General features: G+C 31.5%; 1 protein-coding gene across 1 annotated transcript; it reads right to left on the bottom strand.

The window, feature by feature from the left end:
- Nucleotides 1-258: 258 nt before the first annotated feature.
- On the bottom strand, nucleotides 259-16311 carry LOC111694912 (oxalate:formate antiporter). The gene is made up of 18 exons (XM_023463968.1): nucleotides 16264-16311; nucleotides 14985-15050; nucleotides 13851-13929; nucleotides 13461-13565; nucleotides 12764-12848; nucleotides 11605-11655; nucleotides 9694-9816; nucleotides 8930-8981; nucleotides 7588-7729; nucleotides 6296-6389; nucleotides 5858-5967; nucleotides 4910-4996; nucleotides 4531-4612; nucleotides 4144-4229; nucleotides 2625-2720; nucleotides 2294-2333; nucleotides 1780-2232; nucleotides 259-1679 (listed from the first exon to the last, which is right to left on the bottom strand). The coding sequence occupies exons 1-17, from the start codon at nucleotides 16289-16291 to the stop codon at nucleotides 1813-1815; spliced, it is 1746 nt and encodes a 581-aa protein (XP_023319736.1). The 5' UTR covers nucleotides 16292-16311; the 3' UTR covers nucleotides 259-1679; nucleotides 1780-1812.
- Nucleotides 16312-17183: the final 872 nt, after the last annotated feature.

The raw sequence follows: 17183 nt of genomic DNA, 5'->3' as shown, positions 1-17183 counted from the left end.
AAGCCTTCTGAGAGCTGTCCATGAAGTGCCCGTCCCCCAGCCTTGGTTGAACAAACGGAGCTTGGCTCATACGTCTGTTCTATTCAAGGATCTGGGGTGCACTGTTGAATCTTAATGAATCAGTTCAGGTTAACTACTCCGCATTCATTAAAAGAACAAAGAGATAAAGGTGTGAGGCTGGGGGAGGTTTTTAGCATGAGTCACCTATACTTTAAATATTACAATATAGGAAACTCACTTTTTTCTTGATTTTAGTTATTTGGTCTCTTTGTTAGAGTCAAGATGAAAGGAACCACATTTTTGCCTCAAACTTTTCTTATCCCTATGTGTTTGCAACCTAATGGTGCACACCTTTGATATTTCAAACTTTGACTATTAAATGAAAAGAATTCCTAGTCAAAGATATATGAAATCAGGAAGAAAAGATAAAAATTTTACAAAATTAGAGTTTGTGGCAAAAACTCAGTTCCTTTACGAAGCAAGACAAACATAGCTAAAAAAGGAGGAATTATTTTATTATTTCAGAAAACAAAATAATGAATTTTTTAAATTTTAGTTTGTAACTTGTGCCTGTCAGAGATTTACAAAGTACTTAAGAATGGGTTATATCTCATGACGGGTCACCGAAAATTGTTTTTGTAGCCTGGCTCAGGTAAAGGCAGTTTGGGTCTATATAGTGTTCTAACAGATACTTTTTGATTTTGTTTTGTGTACATAAATCTTTAAAAGATGTAACGAAAAATATGCGCCAAATAAAGTAAAATTACCATAATCCAGAATAAAACATTGAGATTACTGTAAAGTGCATTATTTTATATATGTTTGTATGTAATTAAATTTTAGCCGGTGGGCCTGACTTTTCTTAGGGCATGGTAAATCTAATCGAGGCGATTTTAAGATGTTGATCTTTAAATTAGCTCTTTCTTCGGTAAAATCAGCTTAAACAGAATACAGATCGTTTCTAACGATGGTATTTTTGATGAATGGCGTCTAGATGGTAGAATCAGCTTCTAGATGGTAGAATTAGTTTCTAGAGGGTTAAATCAGCTTTTGGATAAAAATAATCTTTTTCTAGTTGACGGAAAAAGCTTATTAAAAGTAAAATGAGCTCCTAGATGTAATAATCAGCTTCTAGATGGTAGAATCAGCTTCTGTATGTACAATTAGATTTTTATGGTATATTCAGCTTCTAATTTGTAGTATCAGCTTCTAGATTTATAATCAGATTCTGGAGGATCAAATCTTTTTCTAGATGTATTTGAGATTTTAGATGGTAGAATCAGCGACTAGATGGTAGTATCAGCTTCTAGATTTTAATATCAGTTTCTGGATTGTAGAATCAGCTTCTTGATAGTAGAATCAGCTTCTGGATGTAAAATCAGCTTCTAAATCGCGGACTTAGATTCTATGTTGTTGAATCAGCTTCTAGATGGTAGAATCAGCTTCAAAATGATGGAATCAGCTTCTAGACGGTAGAATCAGCTACTGAATGTTAGAATCACCTTCTTGATGGTAGACTCAGCTTCTTGATGGTAGAATCAGCTTCTAGACGGTAGAATCAGCTTCTTGATGGTAGAATCAGCTTCTTTGTGGGAGAATCAGACTTTCGGCGTGCAATTATTTGGTAGTAGGATACGTTTCTTCTATACTTTTCTCCTGTAGTGTGTGTACAGTGTGTTCTGAAACAGAAACAATGTTTTTAAATTGAATATCTTGAAAAGTGCTAAATATAAAAAATCACGGTGGATCATTTTTGTGAAAAGTAATTTACTTACTAACCTTTATCAACAATACTGTAGCGTGTCTATATCTTTAACACTTTACTACAGCTACAATATTATCTGCAGGGATAGGGGTGTAAGTGTAGAGAGATGTGGGATTGTTGACTGAGGTGGGAGTGTTGACAGAGGCGGGAGTTTTGACAGAGATGGGAGTGTTGACAGAGGAGTGAGTGTTGACAGAGGGGGGAGTGTCGACAGTGGAGTGATTGTCGACAGAGGAGGGAGCGTCGACAGAGGAGGGAGTGTCGACAGAGGAGGGAGTGTTGGAGGTGGGAGTTTTGATAGAAGTAGGAGTGTCAACATTGATTGGAGTTTTGAGGGAGTGTACGGAGTCGTCATCAGTCTGGATAATATTATCTCCAAGTGCAAGACTTATCTTGGTATTTCTTTCGTTCTCATGGTCTCCAGGTATACTGATTAAACCTTTCTCCAAAGAATCGTTCTCTGCTCCCTGAATTAGGAAAAATGCTATCTATGTAGGAAATAAAACTAAGCCATTTTATTTAACTTACATTTTTCGCTGTTTGTAAGTAGTTTTCTGGGCATGGGTTCCTGAAAAACAAACCATTGCATTTTCTTCTGTTTAGTCATGATCTTATCTACACTGTTAATTAAACTACAATAAAATCTTTTGTTTAAATCTTTTTTTAGAGAAAATCCTGAAAAAATGTGGTTTGACCTTAAACCAAAAAGTTCAGGATAGTTTGAATATTTGATAATGTAAAGATAAAAATTTGTGAAGGATAAATATTGATGTTTTAACAAGGATTTATATTAGTGACAGAATATTGAACATTCATCAAAATAATTCTCTATAACAAGATTTTATTTTGAAAACCTTACTTTGGAAAGAAGAGGGTTATGATGAATGCAATCAAACTGAAAACAGATAGACAAAGAAACATTCCATTCCAGCCTCCATACTTCAGTAAACTCTGGCTGAAAATAAAAATATAATCTATTGATGTCCATGGTCAAGAGTTAAGGCTGGATATTTTGAGATGGAGCTCAAACCAGTCAGGACAAAAGTGGTGATGGACAAAATTAAGCGGGAATGAAAAAGGAAAATAATTTATAGTTTTATTAAAGTTTTAATTTGCATTTTACAATGCCGCTGTTAATTACAAAACTAAAAGAGTTAACAAGGCAATATTCTGACATGTAGACAATGGGAAGCAGGTTAAAAAGATTTTTTTTCTTCTATTTCTGACATTTTAAAGGGATTGAGTTTTTGTCACAACTCCAATTTATCATCTCTATATCTCTGCAACCGGATGGTGTACACCTTTGATGTTTTAAACATTGGGTTAAAAGATCAGAGTTAGTGGCTAAGGCTCGAATCCTTAACTAAAATTATAAGAGCTAATAGATTTAAGCATTGAACTAATCACTATCCATAAATCATCGGCATTTACAAAAACTAATAGAAACCTTTATCTAGTTATTCATTAAATGTCAATTTTTTTAGCTTTAAAAGGATAAAAAGGATTGAAGCTTAAAGTAGCGTAAACTTTCGTTTTCTAGTTTCCATTGGAAGTATTAGTTTTTTAGTTTCCAGTAGAAGCATTGAATTTATAGTTTCCATTGGAAGTATTAGTTTTCTAGTTTCCAGTAGAAGTATTAGTTTTCTAGTTTTCAGTGGAAGCATTAGTTTTCTTGTTTCAAGAAGAACCATTAGTTTTCTAGTTTCCAGTAGAAGTATTAGTTTTCTAGTTTCTAGTGGAACCATTAGTTTTTTAGTTTCCAGTAGAAGTATTAGTTTTTTAGTTTCCAGTAGAACCATTAGTTTTTTAGTTTGCAGTGCAAGCATTAGTTTTCTAGTTTCCAGTACAAGTGTTAGTTTTCTAGTTTCCAGTAGAAGCAAATTAGTTTTCTAGTTTGCAGTGAAAGCATTTGTTTTCTTAAATTTTACATTTGCTGCGGGGCAAGTAAAGAAATATATTCAAACTTCAAGACAAGAGGAAGCACAGAAATCATTTAAACTTTTAAACTTTTCGGGTTTTTGAAATTAGATAAAAGATCAATTTAAAATATCATTTTTTTTACCATCAAATCTGTATAATTCATTTTTCGTGTATAAAGGCATTAAAGAAGATGGATGGTTTACAATTTACAAAAACTACATGGTTAGAATCTTAAAATTATTAATAAAACTGCTATTCTTTACTTGGAGTCTAAAAGCCTGTATCTATTTTGATCTGGACTTGATCCTAATTATGCAAGTTGGGATAATACCAGATCAGAGTTATAGAAATGGTTCAAACTCTATTAACTGTTTGAACAGTGAACAGGGCTCAAATCAGATCAAGTCCCGATCAAAACTTAATCTGGCTTTTAGATTGTGAGCCCTGTGAATGGTTACCTAAGAGCCCCTACAAGGAAATTGTTCACAATATCAGAAGTGAAGAGAAATCCATAAATAGTTCCACCATAGGTATGCCCAAAAGCCTAAAGAAAAAGATTAAATTATTTAAAGGGACTGTAAGCGTAATTTGAAGTGACCCTCCATGCACAGATGACAATGCCCGATGCACAACGGTAACCTCTAACCTTTATTTAAAGTTTTCTGTGTTTAAAGGTGTTTATAATTAAGGTATTAATATTTAATTATACTTGATCAGAAAGCTTTTAAGGATCTGTTGTGAACCAGCAGACCAGCTAACCAGCTGACTGGTTGATCAACTAACAAGTGAACCAACTGAAAGCTGACTATATGACAAGCTGGCCAGCTTACCATCTAGGTAACTACCTGGGTAGTAACAGCAGGTTGTGTGGAGAAGGTTCCAGGGAATGTAAAGTAAACACCCCAAATCCAGATTCCGAATAATATTCTGAAATATTTTCATTTTATAAAACAGTTTTCTATAGAAACCGTTTAATTAATTATATAAAAAATACTTTAGAACTAAAACGCAATTATTTTTTTGGAACCTTTGTGAACAAAAATCTACCAAAAAAATGCTGCATTGTACACAGACTGTCTGCTACGATTCAAGATCAGTTTTAAAAGTTTGAATTGAATTTGAAAAAGTTTGAAAGATAAGGATTCAGGAATAGACTTAAAAACCTAAGTTGGAAAAGAAATAGTGAAATAAAGGGATTAGTCAGGAAATTATATTCACATATACCTTCCACCATAAGATGTTAAGGGTAGAGAGGAGACGAGAAGGGTTAAACAAACCATCTCAAACATCATTGCAGCTCTGTAGTTACTCCTGAATAGGGTTCAGAATCAATTTGGACCCGTAAAGGCCTTGGAACCTTTACTGAAGCTGCAGTTACCCATCAAACAATTTTGAAAATAAACGGCGGAACCGTTCTTGACTGATTTTTAAACAAATCTAACCCTTAGATAATACACAGAGCTTGGTATGACACCGGCCCAGCTCTGTAAAGCATCTAGGAGGTAGAAAGAGGCTGAGAAAGAATCCACCATTAAGGAAATGAGTTTTTGCCACAAACTCTATTTTTTAAAATTCCTATATATTTGCAATCCGATGTTGCAACTGGCTCTTGATATTTCAAACCATGCATGTTTTTAGATCAGATAGTCTGAGTTAGAAATGTCATAAGTTTACATCACCAGGTTGCAAAGATAAAGGAATGAGAAAATTCAATTTTGTGGCGAAATCGCAGTTCCTTTCCAGAAGGTTTAATGATGATTACTTCTTAACAGCTTTAGGAAAGGTTCCACAAGGCCTTTACTTGGAAATCTACTTCTGAACAATAAACAAAATTAGAATATATCTTGTTTACAACATGTTTAGTCAAGCAATTGGAAGGTTTGGAATATGATAAACGTCTTTTTAGAACACTTGAATTCAAGTCACAATTATGATAACATTCTTCTATAGTTATTCAAAAATTCTTCACTTGGTTTACTCGCCTCAGACTTAAATGTTATAAATGTTGTAATAATGTTGAAATACAACATTAAGGTGACAAAAAAACAATGATTAGTTACAAGGTTAATACTAGTAATCTGTTTATGTAATAAATAACGTCTAAATTGTACTGAAAAGTGATTTTTAATAAGTTTAAATATTTTTTTAGAATCTAAGGTTAACCATTCTTACTTGTCCATTAGAAGTCCATAGAAGAGCCTCCCAGAACAGTTAAATATTGAACTAACTGCTCCAACAAAAGACAAGAAATGATCATCTGCTATAAATGTTTGCCCAAATGCCTTAAAACACGAGATTCAGTTTATGTAACTTTTTGTGCATTGTACATTTATATAAAGGGTCGAATTTTGCATATTAGACAAATCAGAAATGCCGTGAATTCGAATTAGAATAAAATGTAAAATTATAGTTGATGAAAATTGTCTTTGATAACGTTGAATTTTCAATTTGAAAATATAAAACTATTTTGATTTCTCATGAATGTTTATAGAGAACCAGCTGTGGATAAGATTTTAGAACATTTTCAATTTTCAAATGGATTTATTTATAACTTTCAATCCGTTTTCTTTGAAATAAAATAAAAAAATCGTAATTACTAGATTGATTTACCTTATAAAAGCCTGATACAGACTGTGTAATTAGAACAGCGCAAAACCTTGTGATCCAGAGCAAATAGAAATCTCGAGTTTTTACAGCTTGCCTAAATGGATTTTACTATACAGGGTGTCTCAANAATAGTAACCTGTGGTACTAGTTCTCTATCTAGATGTGGTTCAGTAACTAATATATAATAGTAACCTGTGGTACTAGTTCTCTATCTAGATGTGGTTCAGTAACTAATATATAATAGTAACCTGTGGTACTAGTTCTCTATCTAGATGTGGTTCAGTAACTAATATATAATAGTAACCTGTGGTACTAGTTCTCTATCTAGATGTGGTTCAGTAACTAATATATAATAGTAACCTGTGGTACTAGTTCTCTATCTAGATGTGGTTCAGTAACTAATATATAATAGTAACCTGTGGTACTAGTTCTCTATCTAGATGTGGTTCAGTAACTAATATATAATAGTAACCTGTGGTACTAGTTCTCTATCTAGATGTGGTTCAGTAACTAATATATAATAGTAACCTGTGGTACTAGTTCTCTATCTAGATGTGGTTCAGTAACTAATATATAATAGTAACCTGTGGTACTAGTTCTCTATCTAGATGTGGTTCAGTAACTAATATATAATAGTAACCTGTGGTACTAGTTCTCTATCTAGATGTGGTTCAGTAACTAATATATAATAGTAACCTGTGGTACTAGTTCTCTATCTAGATGTGGTTCAGTAACTAATATATAATAGTAACCTGTGGTACTAGTTCTCTATCTAGATGTGGTTCAGTAACTAATATATAATAGTAACCTGTGGTACTAGTTCTCTATCTAGATGTGGTTCAGTAACTAATATATAATAGTAACCTGTGGTACTAGTTCTCTATCTAGATGTGGTTCAGTAACTAATATATAATAGTAACCTGTGGTACTAGTTCTCTATCTAGATGTGGTTCAGTAACTAATATATAATAGTAACCTGTGGTACTAGTTCTCTATCTAGATGTGGTTCAGTAACTAATATATAATAGTAACCTGTGGTACTAGTTCTCTATCTAGATGTGGTTCAGTAACTAATATATAATAGTAACCTGTGGTACTAGTTCTCTATCTAGATGTGGTTCAGTAACTAATATATAATAGTAACCTGTGGTACTAGTTCTCTATCTAGATGTGGTTCAGTAACTAATATATAATAGTAACCTGTGGTACTAGTTCTCTATCTAGATGTGGTTCAGTAACTAATATATAATAGTAACCTGTGGTACTAGTTCTCTATCTAGATGTGGTTCAGTAACTAATATATAATAGTAACCTGTGGTACTAGTTCTCTATCTAGATGTGGTTCAGTAACTAAAGAGCAGGCTATCATCTGTATAGTTAAATATATTCCTCCAAGGATTAGCATCAATCTTGGAACTCGGTCCAGTAATTCAGGATCTGAAATAGAAAATTTAGATTCGAGTTTAATTCCAAGTAAGATATATGTAGGAGTGAAAGGAAAAACATCTTATTCCTGATTACGGTATCATTGAATCTTTTCTAAGGTTTAAATGTCTAATATCTAGAAGAATTAAATATTTTTTCAATTATAATTTTGTTTATTTTGACAGACTTTTTTAGCTTAAGATTGTAGGACCATTTTTAACCTTCTCAAAGTTTTTAAAGTTATTCTAATATACAAATCTGTCAGTGGAGTTTCTTTGGTTTTAATATTCTAGAATTCCTCCATTGCTCCTTTTGTAAAACAGGTTTTTCCATTTATTGGAATATTTTGAATTAAAAGGTGGTATTATTGGAACAGACTAAGGTCTTTTAAATATTTGTTTTTTAAAATAAAGATTCATCTAATGGTTTGGCCTTTTAACTTTCAAATTTCATCCATTTAACTGAAAAATCAAGTAAAATAAATCAAAAACTATTACTATTACTATACTAGAGAGCATCTGTGATAAAACCATGTTTTCTGGACAACAATAAAGTTGAAATCTTTGGAATTGTTTTGCAATTGATTTGGTAAAATAATGCTTCAAGGATTCCTATTCAGCCTCTATAAAGAAATTACGTTTCTGTCACAATCTCCAATGTTCTACTCTTTATATTTTTGCCACCTAATGGTGTAAACCTTTGATATTTCTAACTTAGACTATTTGATCTAACAGAATTAATAGATTGAAATATAAAAGGTCTATGACTTCAGGTTGCAGAGATAAAGGGATGCGAAAATAAATCAGAGATTCCAAGATTCCATTCTTATGTTAAAATACTTTCCTTTCAAAATCTAAGCACAATGCATGGTTCATATCATATCTCTATTTTTGAGCTCGAGCCACGTTGGTAATTTCGTCTCTTTCAGAGACAATAAACCACCAACTATTCAGTAAAAAGAGAAAACGATGTTAATCATATTTCATTCAAAATAAGAAATGAAAATTCTCTTGATTTATTCAACCGTTCTCAGCCCTATTGTGTGCTCCCTCTGATCGAATTTATAAGATGACATAAAGCAACAAATATCTGCTTTTGTTTACAATAACTAAACTGAACTTCTTTGTCGGTTATTCCCTTTAAAGCTTCTCAACCCCTTTCCAGAATTAGCGCGCGTTCACTCACTTTAAGGTAATGTAGTTTAGAACACACCTGTAAAGTATTCTCCTTCTGGTGCAATATTGTTTGGGTTGAGTATAGCGGTCTAAACAATAATATTGTTTGGGTTGAGTATAGCGGTCTTAACAATAATATTGTTTGGGTTGAGTATAGCGGTCTTAACAATAATATTGTTTGGGTTGAGTATAGCGGTCTAAACAATAATATTGTTTGGATTGAGTAGTATAAAAGTCTAAACAATAATATTGTAAGAAGTGTCATAGTTGAATTTTAAATCATTTATGAAAGAAATTTTATTTATAGGCACAAAAACACTTAAAAACTATAATATGCATTAAAGAATCTATAATCTATATTTCGGGAAGCTTTAGGGATAAAACTTTAATTCTAGGCTTACAGACTGATAACAAATAAAGAACAGAAATTGATTTTATGACTTTTTTGTCTTTTTTTCAATGTAAGTCAAGGAAAAGAAGGTTTGAGATACAGAATTCTCCGAGTTATTTACAGGGTGACCCACTAATCATGATAGTTTAGAGACAACTTAAAGATCGTCTTTGATAGCTGTCTAATGACCAAAATTGTTTAAAAAGTGACACAACTCATTGCCCATCAGTCATTCCGCATTTTTTATACACGCATTTTAAGACGTTTCTAAATTTTTCAATGGGACACCCTTTAGCTCACATGGAATGGGATTTCTTGTACTTTTAAAAACATTTTATTTAAAGTTTTTTTTGTTTGATTTTGATATTTATTTGTTTATTTATTTATTTATTATTTATCCATTAATTTACCTGAATCTGATTGAAGATGAATGCCCCTCCTCCGAAGCCTCCGACCACGACTCCCATAGCCATCCCCTTCCTCTCAGGGAACCATCGCATACCAATAGTCATGGTAGGAATCAGTGCTATTCCCTGCAAACATATTATAGAGTGTCTCATATCATATTGGATTAATATATAACACATCAATACGCAGTAACGTACAGAATAATAAATCAAAGAACCTGGTGTTTCATGATGCAATTTCTACGGGGAATACTGACCCTTTAATATTAAGTTTTAAATTTTGTTTTTAAATTTCTATTATGTTTTTAAAATCCATAAATTGAACAAAGCAAGACCCTATACCATGATAGACACCAATCATTTCAATTAAAACGATTTGAGAAAATCCTCCCAATTGAACCGCAGAGATATATTTACAACGAAAAACTGCGAATGATTTCGTATCTCTTTAAATCCTAAAAATTTAAATTTAAAAGCATTAAAAAAGTTTAGCAAAATATAAAGTTCAAACTTTGCCAATAAAAGGTCAGTATAAAGTTAGGAAAACGGGAAAATGTTTTTTCTAAAAGTCAAATTGATATCAAAATATTTGTTTGAAACTTTTGTTCCCTTTGTTTAATTCCATAAGTCCTAAATGCCCGTTTTCATATTCATTTATACAAATATATACTAATATGCATCATGATGCAATTGAACTTAGATTTGTATTTAGAAACTTTAAACTTATATTCGTAATCAAACTGAGCTTGGATGAAATTAAACAACTTTTTACAAATATATAATAGTAACCTGTGGTACTAGTTCTCTATCTTGATGTGGTTCAGTAACTAATATATATAGTAGTAACCTGTGTTACTAGTTCTCTATCTAGATATGGTTCAGTAACTAATATAAAATAGTAACCTGTCCCCCGCCACCCCCTTGATCCCCTTTTAAAAGAAATAATAGCTTTCGCAATAAAAAAAAATCAATTTCTTGCTTTTATTTCCATAAACCTTTACAACTAGATGTAAAGTTTCAATATCTTTAAACGGAATTTTGACACTGGGAAGAGAAGTACAGAATTCGACATATAATATTTTATGGGAATTCGCGGCAGATTATCCACGCAAGACGAAATGATACTCTACAAAAAATTTTAAATTAATTTTTCCAAATTATTTCAGACCATAGAACAGTCTATACCAAATGTCAAAATTAGATTTTTAATAAATCACAATTTTCAAAGGAATTGTCTGAAACTAACTGACTTAAAAATGCTAAAAATGTTTAATCCGACATAGTTTGACCTAGATTAACTATAGGAAGTATCTGTTTGGAAAAATTCAGAAAATGAATAAGAAATGGCACTTTAAAAAAACCTTTTGTAAAATTGAAAGGATACCTTGGAGTAAGATATTTTTCTCCATCTGTCTGATCCATCAATACATCCTGGTGTTCCTCTTCCCCTTCATCCTACTCAAAATATTTACTATTAAAGGGATATTTTGCAAACACATACAGTAAATAATTCAAATTTTAAAAAGTGTAAAGGGTATATTTCTTTGTTTTTGTCTGTAATATGTAAAATAAAGCTTTCAGAGATTTTGTCCAGAAATATGATAATATCTTGGTTAAACAATATTTAAAGTAGCTCTCTAGATATGGTTCAGTAATTAACATATAATGGTAGTTCTCTATCTAGATATGGTTCAGTAACTTTTATATAGTAGTAACCTGCGGTACTAGTTCTCTATCTAGATATGGTTCAGTAACTAATATAAAATAGTTACCTGTGGAACTAGTTCTCTATCTTGATGTGGTTCAGTAACTAATATATATAGTAGTAACCTGTGTTACTAGTTCTCTATCTAGATATGGTTCAGTAACTAATATAGATAATTACTGTTCTTTATCTCAATTTGTAAACTCTACCTGTCCAAATGCTGATACAAATCCATAAGTAAATGCTACCATCCACACGGACTAAAATAGAAAATATTGCTTTTTTAACTAGCTCCCAAGCAAGGAACCAGGATTATATTCCAACAGCTAGAGGAAACGGACCGAAATAATTTCCAACCTTAGATTTTTCTGACCTAAGAGTTTGCCAGCCTAAAAATATGTAAAAACGATTAGATTAGGGAGGGTTGTGTAGAACTACACGATAATTAATAATAGGTATGGTGTAATCTCAAATTTAAGGAATAACAAGACATACAGATAACAGATTACAGGGTGTCCCAAGAAGCATGACACTAGCAAGACGAAATAAAGGACGTCTTTGATCGTATAACAAATTTGTTTCATTTAGTTGTAAAATTGTAGAGTTAATAATCACAAAATACGACTTACGAGGCATTTCCAAAATGTGGTCTGCCTTTTTTGTGTTTTGAATATTACCGGAGATATGAAGAATTTCATTCAGATTTTGACAGTTAACAAAAACAAATTGAAATCTGAACGCAATTCTTAATATCTCCGGGAATATTGAAAGTACAAACAAGTAGAACACATTTATTTTGGATATGCCAGGGAATCAGGAGAATTTGTGGTTACTTTTCAAGAATCGTACATGGTAAGTTGGGTCGACGACTGAATGCCAAAAATAAATTAAAATTTCAAAGACGACTTCAAAATCGTCTTGCTACTGTCATATTTCGTGGAACACACTGTGGTTGAACAGCATAGACTATAAGTAAAAGCATATTTCTTCAGCTTAACCCAGGGGCACAAGAGAATTGGTTTAGCTTAGTCTTTGTGTTTCAACTCTGTCTCGTAATTTGTTTAATTTGGTACCAGGATATAAAGATATAAGGATAATAAATAAATAATAAATAAAAAAATAAATTAATTGATGGCAAGAACCCATTTACTTTTTGGATAAAAATTCAGATGTTTTGCAAGAAGAAACCGATCATTATAGTACCTTACAGGTTGCAAAGACATCAGAGATCATATCAGAAATCAGAACATTTAAATTTGTAACAAAAATTCACTTCCATTGACTCCGTTCTATTCGTCAAATTATTTACTAAATGTCGTCTTCCTAAAACATTTGATTCGTCGTCTTCCTTGATTCCTTATTATTTACCTGGTTTAAGGTAAAGTAAGTAGCTGCAGTACCAAGACTAAATAAAGTGCATCCTATAAACATTGCAGGACGAACTCCAACAAACCTGAAATTCAAATCATTTAGAAAAGAAAAGTAAATTTCACAAGATAATTTGATACACAAATATATTAATTGATCATGACTACCTGATTAAAACCCTCTATAAGTCGTGATTATTTAATTATAATCCTCTATAGTCCTAACCACCTGATTATAGTCCTCTATAGTCCCGACTATGTGATTATAATCCTTTATAATCCTGACTACCAGATTGAAATCCACTATAGTCCTGACTATCTGATTATAATCCACTATAGTCCTGACTATATGATTATAATCCCCTATAGTCCTGACTATCTGATTATAATCCACTATAGTCCTGACTATATGATTATAATCCTCTATAGTCCTGACTATCTGATTATAATCCTCTATAGTCCTGACTATCTGATTATAATCCTCTATAGTCCTGACTATCTGATAATAATCCTCTATAGTCCTGACTACCTGATTATGATCCTTTAAAATCCAACCTAATGACAAAAATGCATCAGTATGTTAGATCTCTCTCTATAGTCCTGACTACGAGATTATAATCCTCTTTAGTCCTGACTACTTGATGATAATTCTCTATAGTCCTGACTACCTGATTATAATCCTCTATAGTCCTGACTACCTGATGATAAAGCCAGATAATGGCATAGAGATCCCTTGGGTCATCCCCCAGACTGATTGTACTATTATGAAGTCTCCATATGTAAGATCAGGAGAACCGTTTTTTCTAAACATTAGGTAAAAATGTGAGAAATGTATTTTTGTATAGATCTTTCTAGAAAATAACGTACAATTTTTAACTCATTATAAAGTTTACTTAATGCATACATTTTTAAGACAAAGGAATTGAGTCTTTGCCACAAACTCGGATTTGTAAATTCCAATTCCTTTGCATTTAGACATTAATATAATATTACAAATATCGATAAATTGTGTAGTGAACAATATGCAACTCACTCCCTTTGCAAAATAAATTAAAGAACTTTGTCAAAAAAAACCTATTTTATGTTACCTCATATATGAAGTGAGGTATGTCATCATGTTTCCAAAAGAGTAAAAAGAACCGAGTGTCAACTGTATAAAAAATCCACCTAAAAAAAACAAAATTCAATCATTCTTTTAACAACAAAAATCGGTTAAACTTAATCTCTTCTTAAAAGAAATAAGAGTCCCTTTGGGTGTCTGTCTTATCCAATAAACGTCAAAACGGCTGAACCGATCTCGCCCAAATTTTGTGTTGGACCTTGGAAGATTTATAAATCATCAAAATTTCAAAAGTAGCCTCGAACAAAACTCGATTTTCATTAAATTTTGATGAAAATCCACGAATTTTTGTATACAAACAGAAATTGTTAATAATTGAAATGATAGGCCCTAACAGCCTAGTCTGTATAAAACCAATTAGAACTTTCCATAAAAAGAACCCTCAGCCATTTGTATGAAATACCTGAAAGGGACTGTATATATAATTTCAAATAACCCTTTAATGAAAGAGAAGCCTGACTGATTCACAACGGTACCCCCTTTTACCTGTGTCGTATATCGGTGTTTATCTCTAAAATGATGTTCAAATTACCGGAAACATTATCAACAATTACAAGCGTATCTGTAATGGATAAATAATGAAAAGTGCATCATCCTTGTTCAGTCTACAATTTAAAGGGAACCGTTGTGAATCGGACACACCATAAAGGAACATTAGAAAATTCGTCTACAGCCTCTTTAATTAGAAAAAACAAAACAAGCTATATTCAAATTCTTGTAATTAAAACCAGTTGAAACAAAGAATTTCTAAGATAAAAGTACAACTGAGAATCGTACAAAAATTAAACAGCTTTGTAATTGCTTAAAATGAAAACTTTAAATGGAAATGCACCAATTTAAAAATAATTAGATTATTTATGTTTATGGCGTGTTTTTGTTTTTTGATATAACCGAAAAAAAGGACTGCCAGGTTAAATTAGTTTGGTTTACCTATTAGTGCCAGTATACCCCGCCAGGGTAGTTTCATGTTTACCTATTAGTGCCAGTATACCCCGCCAGAGTAGTTTCATGTTTTCCTATTAATGCCAGTATACCCCGCCAGGGTAGTTTCATGTTTACCTATTAGTGCCAGTATACCCCGCCAGGGTAGTTTAGTGTTTACCTATTAGTGCCAGTATACCCCTCCAGGGTAGTTTTCTTGTTTTCTCCATTATTCTACTCATCGCACCTTCACAAATAAATTGGTTGAAGGAATAGAGTCTTTGTCACAAACTATGATTTTCTAATCTCTAAATCTTTGCAATCCAATGATATAGACCTTATATATCTCAAACTATGAATTCTGTTAGATGAAAGAATATCATAGGTTTTCACCATCAGGTGGAAAAAATATAGGTATTTGAAAATCAAAGTTTGTTACAAAGACTCAATTTCTTTAGGAGAAAAATAATAAACTATTTTTTTTAATAAACAAAAAAAATAAATTTTTACGAACTGTATTTTCATCTAGCTTTTAAACTATTTATTACTTATGTACGTTCAGGGAGCGAGATCAAGATATGTTACCTAAATTTTGATCAAAATTACCTTTCCTATTTTCCCTAAATTTTACTTTTATCGCGGGATCTTATGATTATTTATTTCCCGTACAAAATAGGTCATTGAAATATATCTGCTTGTTAAGTTTATTAAGACATATTAGGAGAGTTTAAAGAAAGTATTAGATTAACTTTTAAATCTTTATTTCTTTGCCACAATATCGTAAACCTTTGCAAGTTTATAAATATTACAAAACTAGAGTTTAAGGCAAGTAATACGTTCCCATGCAGGACAGAACGTTTTAAAGTAAAACAAAATGTTTTTTTTTACGGAACAACGGAATTGAGTCTTTGCCACAAACTCTGCTTTTCTAAAGCCTATACATTTGGATTCCAATGTCATAGACCTTAAATATTTCAAACTATGGATTCTGTTAGATCAAATAATATAAGTTTGAAATATCAAAGATTTACGTCTTTGGGTTCCAAAGATATAGGAATTATAAATTCAAAGTTTATGGCAAAGACTCAATTCCTTAGCCTAGGAAAATAAAATAAACTTATCTTTACTTTCCTTGCAATTCAAATCATAACAAAAATCTCAGTTCGAAAAAGACTTTATAATTCACAAATGATCATTTTGATATCTACATAATTATACACGAGAACCAGAAAACTCTGCAAAATGAAGACGACATTCAAGCGATATTTAAGAGTATTTGATGTCGCCTACAATGCAAATTATATTTACTAGTAACTTATTAACTGATATAGGTCTGTTTACACTGCACAATTGCTGTGTCTCATATTCATAGGACTATTTAAAGTCATATCTTGAATCTAAAAGTTATCTTTCTATTCCAGAGTTTTCTGGTTCTCACTGTATACAAGTTTAATCATTACCTCTAATAGTATTCCTTATTAACAACATGTTTAAACTATTTTATATCTGCAAAAGTTGTAACATCTAGCTTAGAAAAAAAATAGTCGATCTTCTTTTTTAACTCTTGCAAAAAAATAAATAAAATTTAAATAGAATAGTATCAAGTTTTTGCTTTTGTTAATTTCTGATCATATCTATTTTATAAGTTTGACAGTAAATACTATCAATTGTATAAATTAAACAAGTATTTAAAGTTAAGAAAGCTTTTGCTTTTAAAGCAGTTAATTTCAACTGCAGTATGCATTGAAAGCTTATAAAGGTCATACTTTTTTGCACCAGTCTAAATATATATGTTTTTATTGTCTCTTTCTTTACTTTTGCTTCCAGTTCAAGGACAGATATATATAATTATATCTAGAATTTTCAACTTTTTTCAGTTTAAATATACATTTTAGATGTTTAAAATATATATATATTTAAGAGGATATATATATTTAATATTATATATATATACATACCAAAAAAACATGAATAATCCAAAGCTAAAAGTGCTTGTCAAAATCTTTTAAGATTTTAAGTTTATTTTGAGGCCGATTGAATAAAATGGGAAAAGGTTCAAGCAGGGCCTGCACATGGTGAAAATACGTAGAAGAGAAATGTATGAAGTTTGAAAATCCTAGAATTAAAGCAGTTTATAATAAGGTTTTTCAGGTTTGCTTTTATTGATCTTAAATCAGTCTGCACACAAAAGAATTACAATGAATTAAACAAAACAATCTACTTTATTCACTGTAATCATATCACACGATTTACACAACTATGAGATTTATCCATTGTTGAGATTGGGCCTGTTTTAAATTGTTACCATGCTTTGACCCTTGATTTGTCTTGTCAATTCACTTTTGCGTAAAGCCCAAAACCTATTGCTATCTTTAATTTT

Source organism: Eurytemora carolleeae, unplaced genomic scaffold, assembly GCF_000591075.1.
Source record: "Eurytemora carolleeae unplaced genomic scaffold, Eaff_2.0 scaffold204, whole genome shotgun sequence".
NCBI classification, from domain to species: Eukaryota; Metazoa; Arthropoda; class Copepoda; order Calanoida; family Temoridae; genus Eurytemora; species Eurytemora carolleeae.
This window is presented reverse-complemented; position numbering and strand designations above follow the sequence as displayed.

Coding starts and splice junctions, on each gene's coding strand:
- LOC111694912 (XM_023463968.1), bottom strand. CDS start 16,291: ATGTTGTTAATAAGGAATACTATTAGAG. Junction 6,390..7,587: donor CAGGTTACTATTATATATTA/GTTACTGAACCA, acceptor GTAAAATCCATT/TAGGCAAGCTGTAAAAACTC. Junction 5,968..6,295: donor CTGTATCAGGCTTTTATAAG/GTAAATCAATCT, acceptor TCGTGTTTTAAG/GCATTTGGGCAAACATTTAT.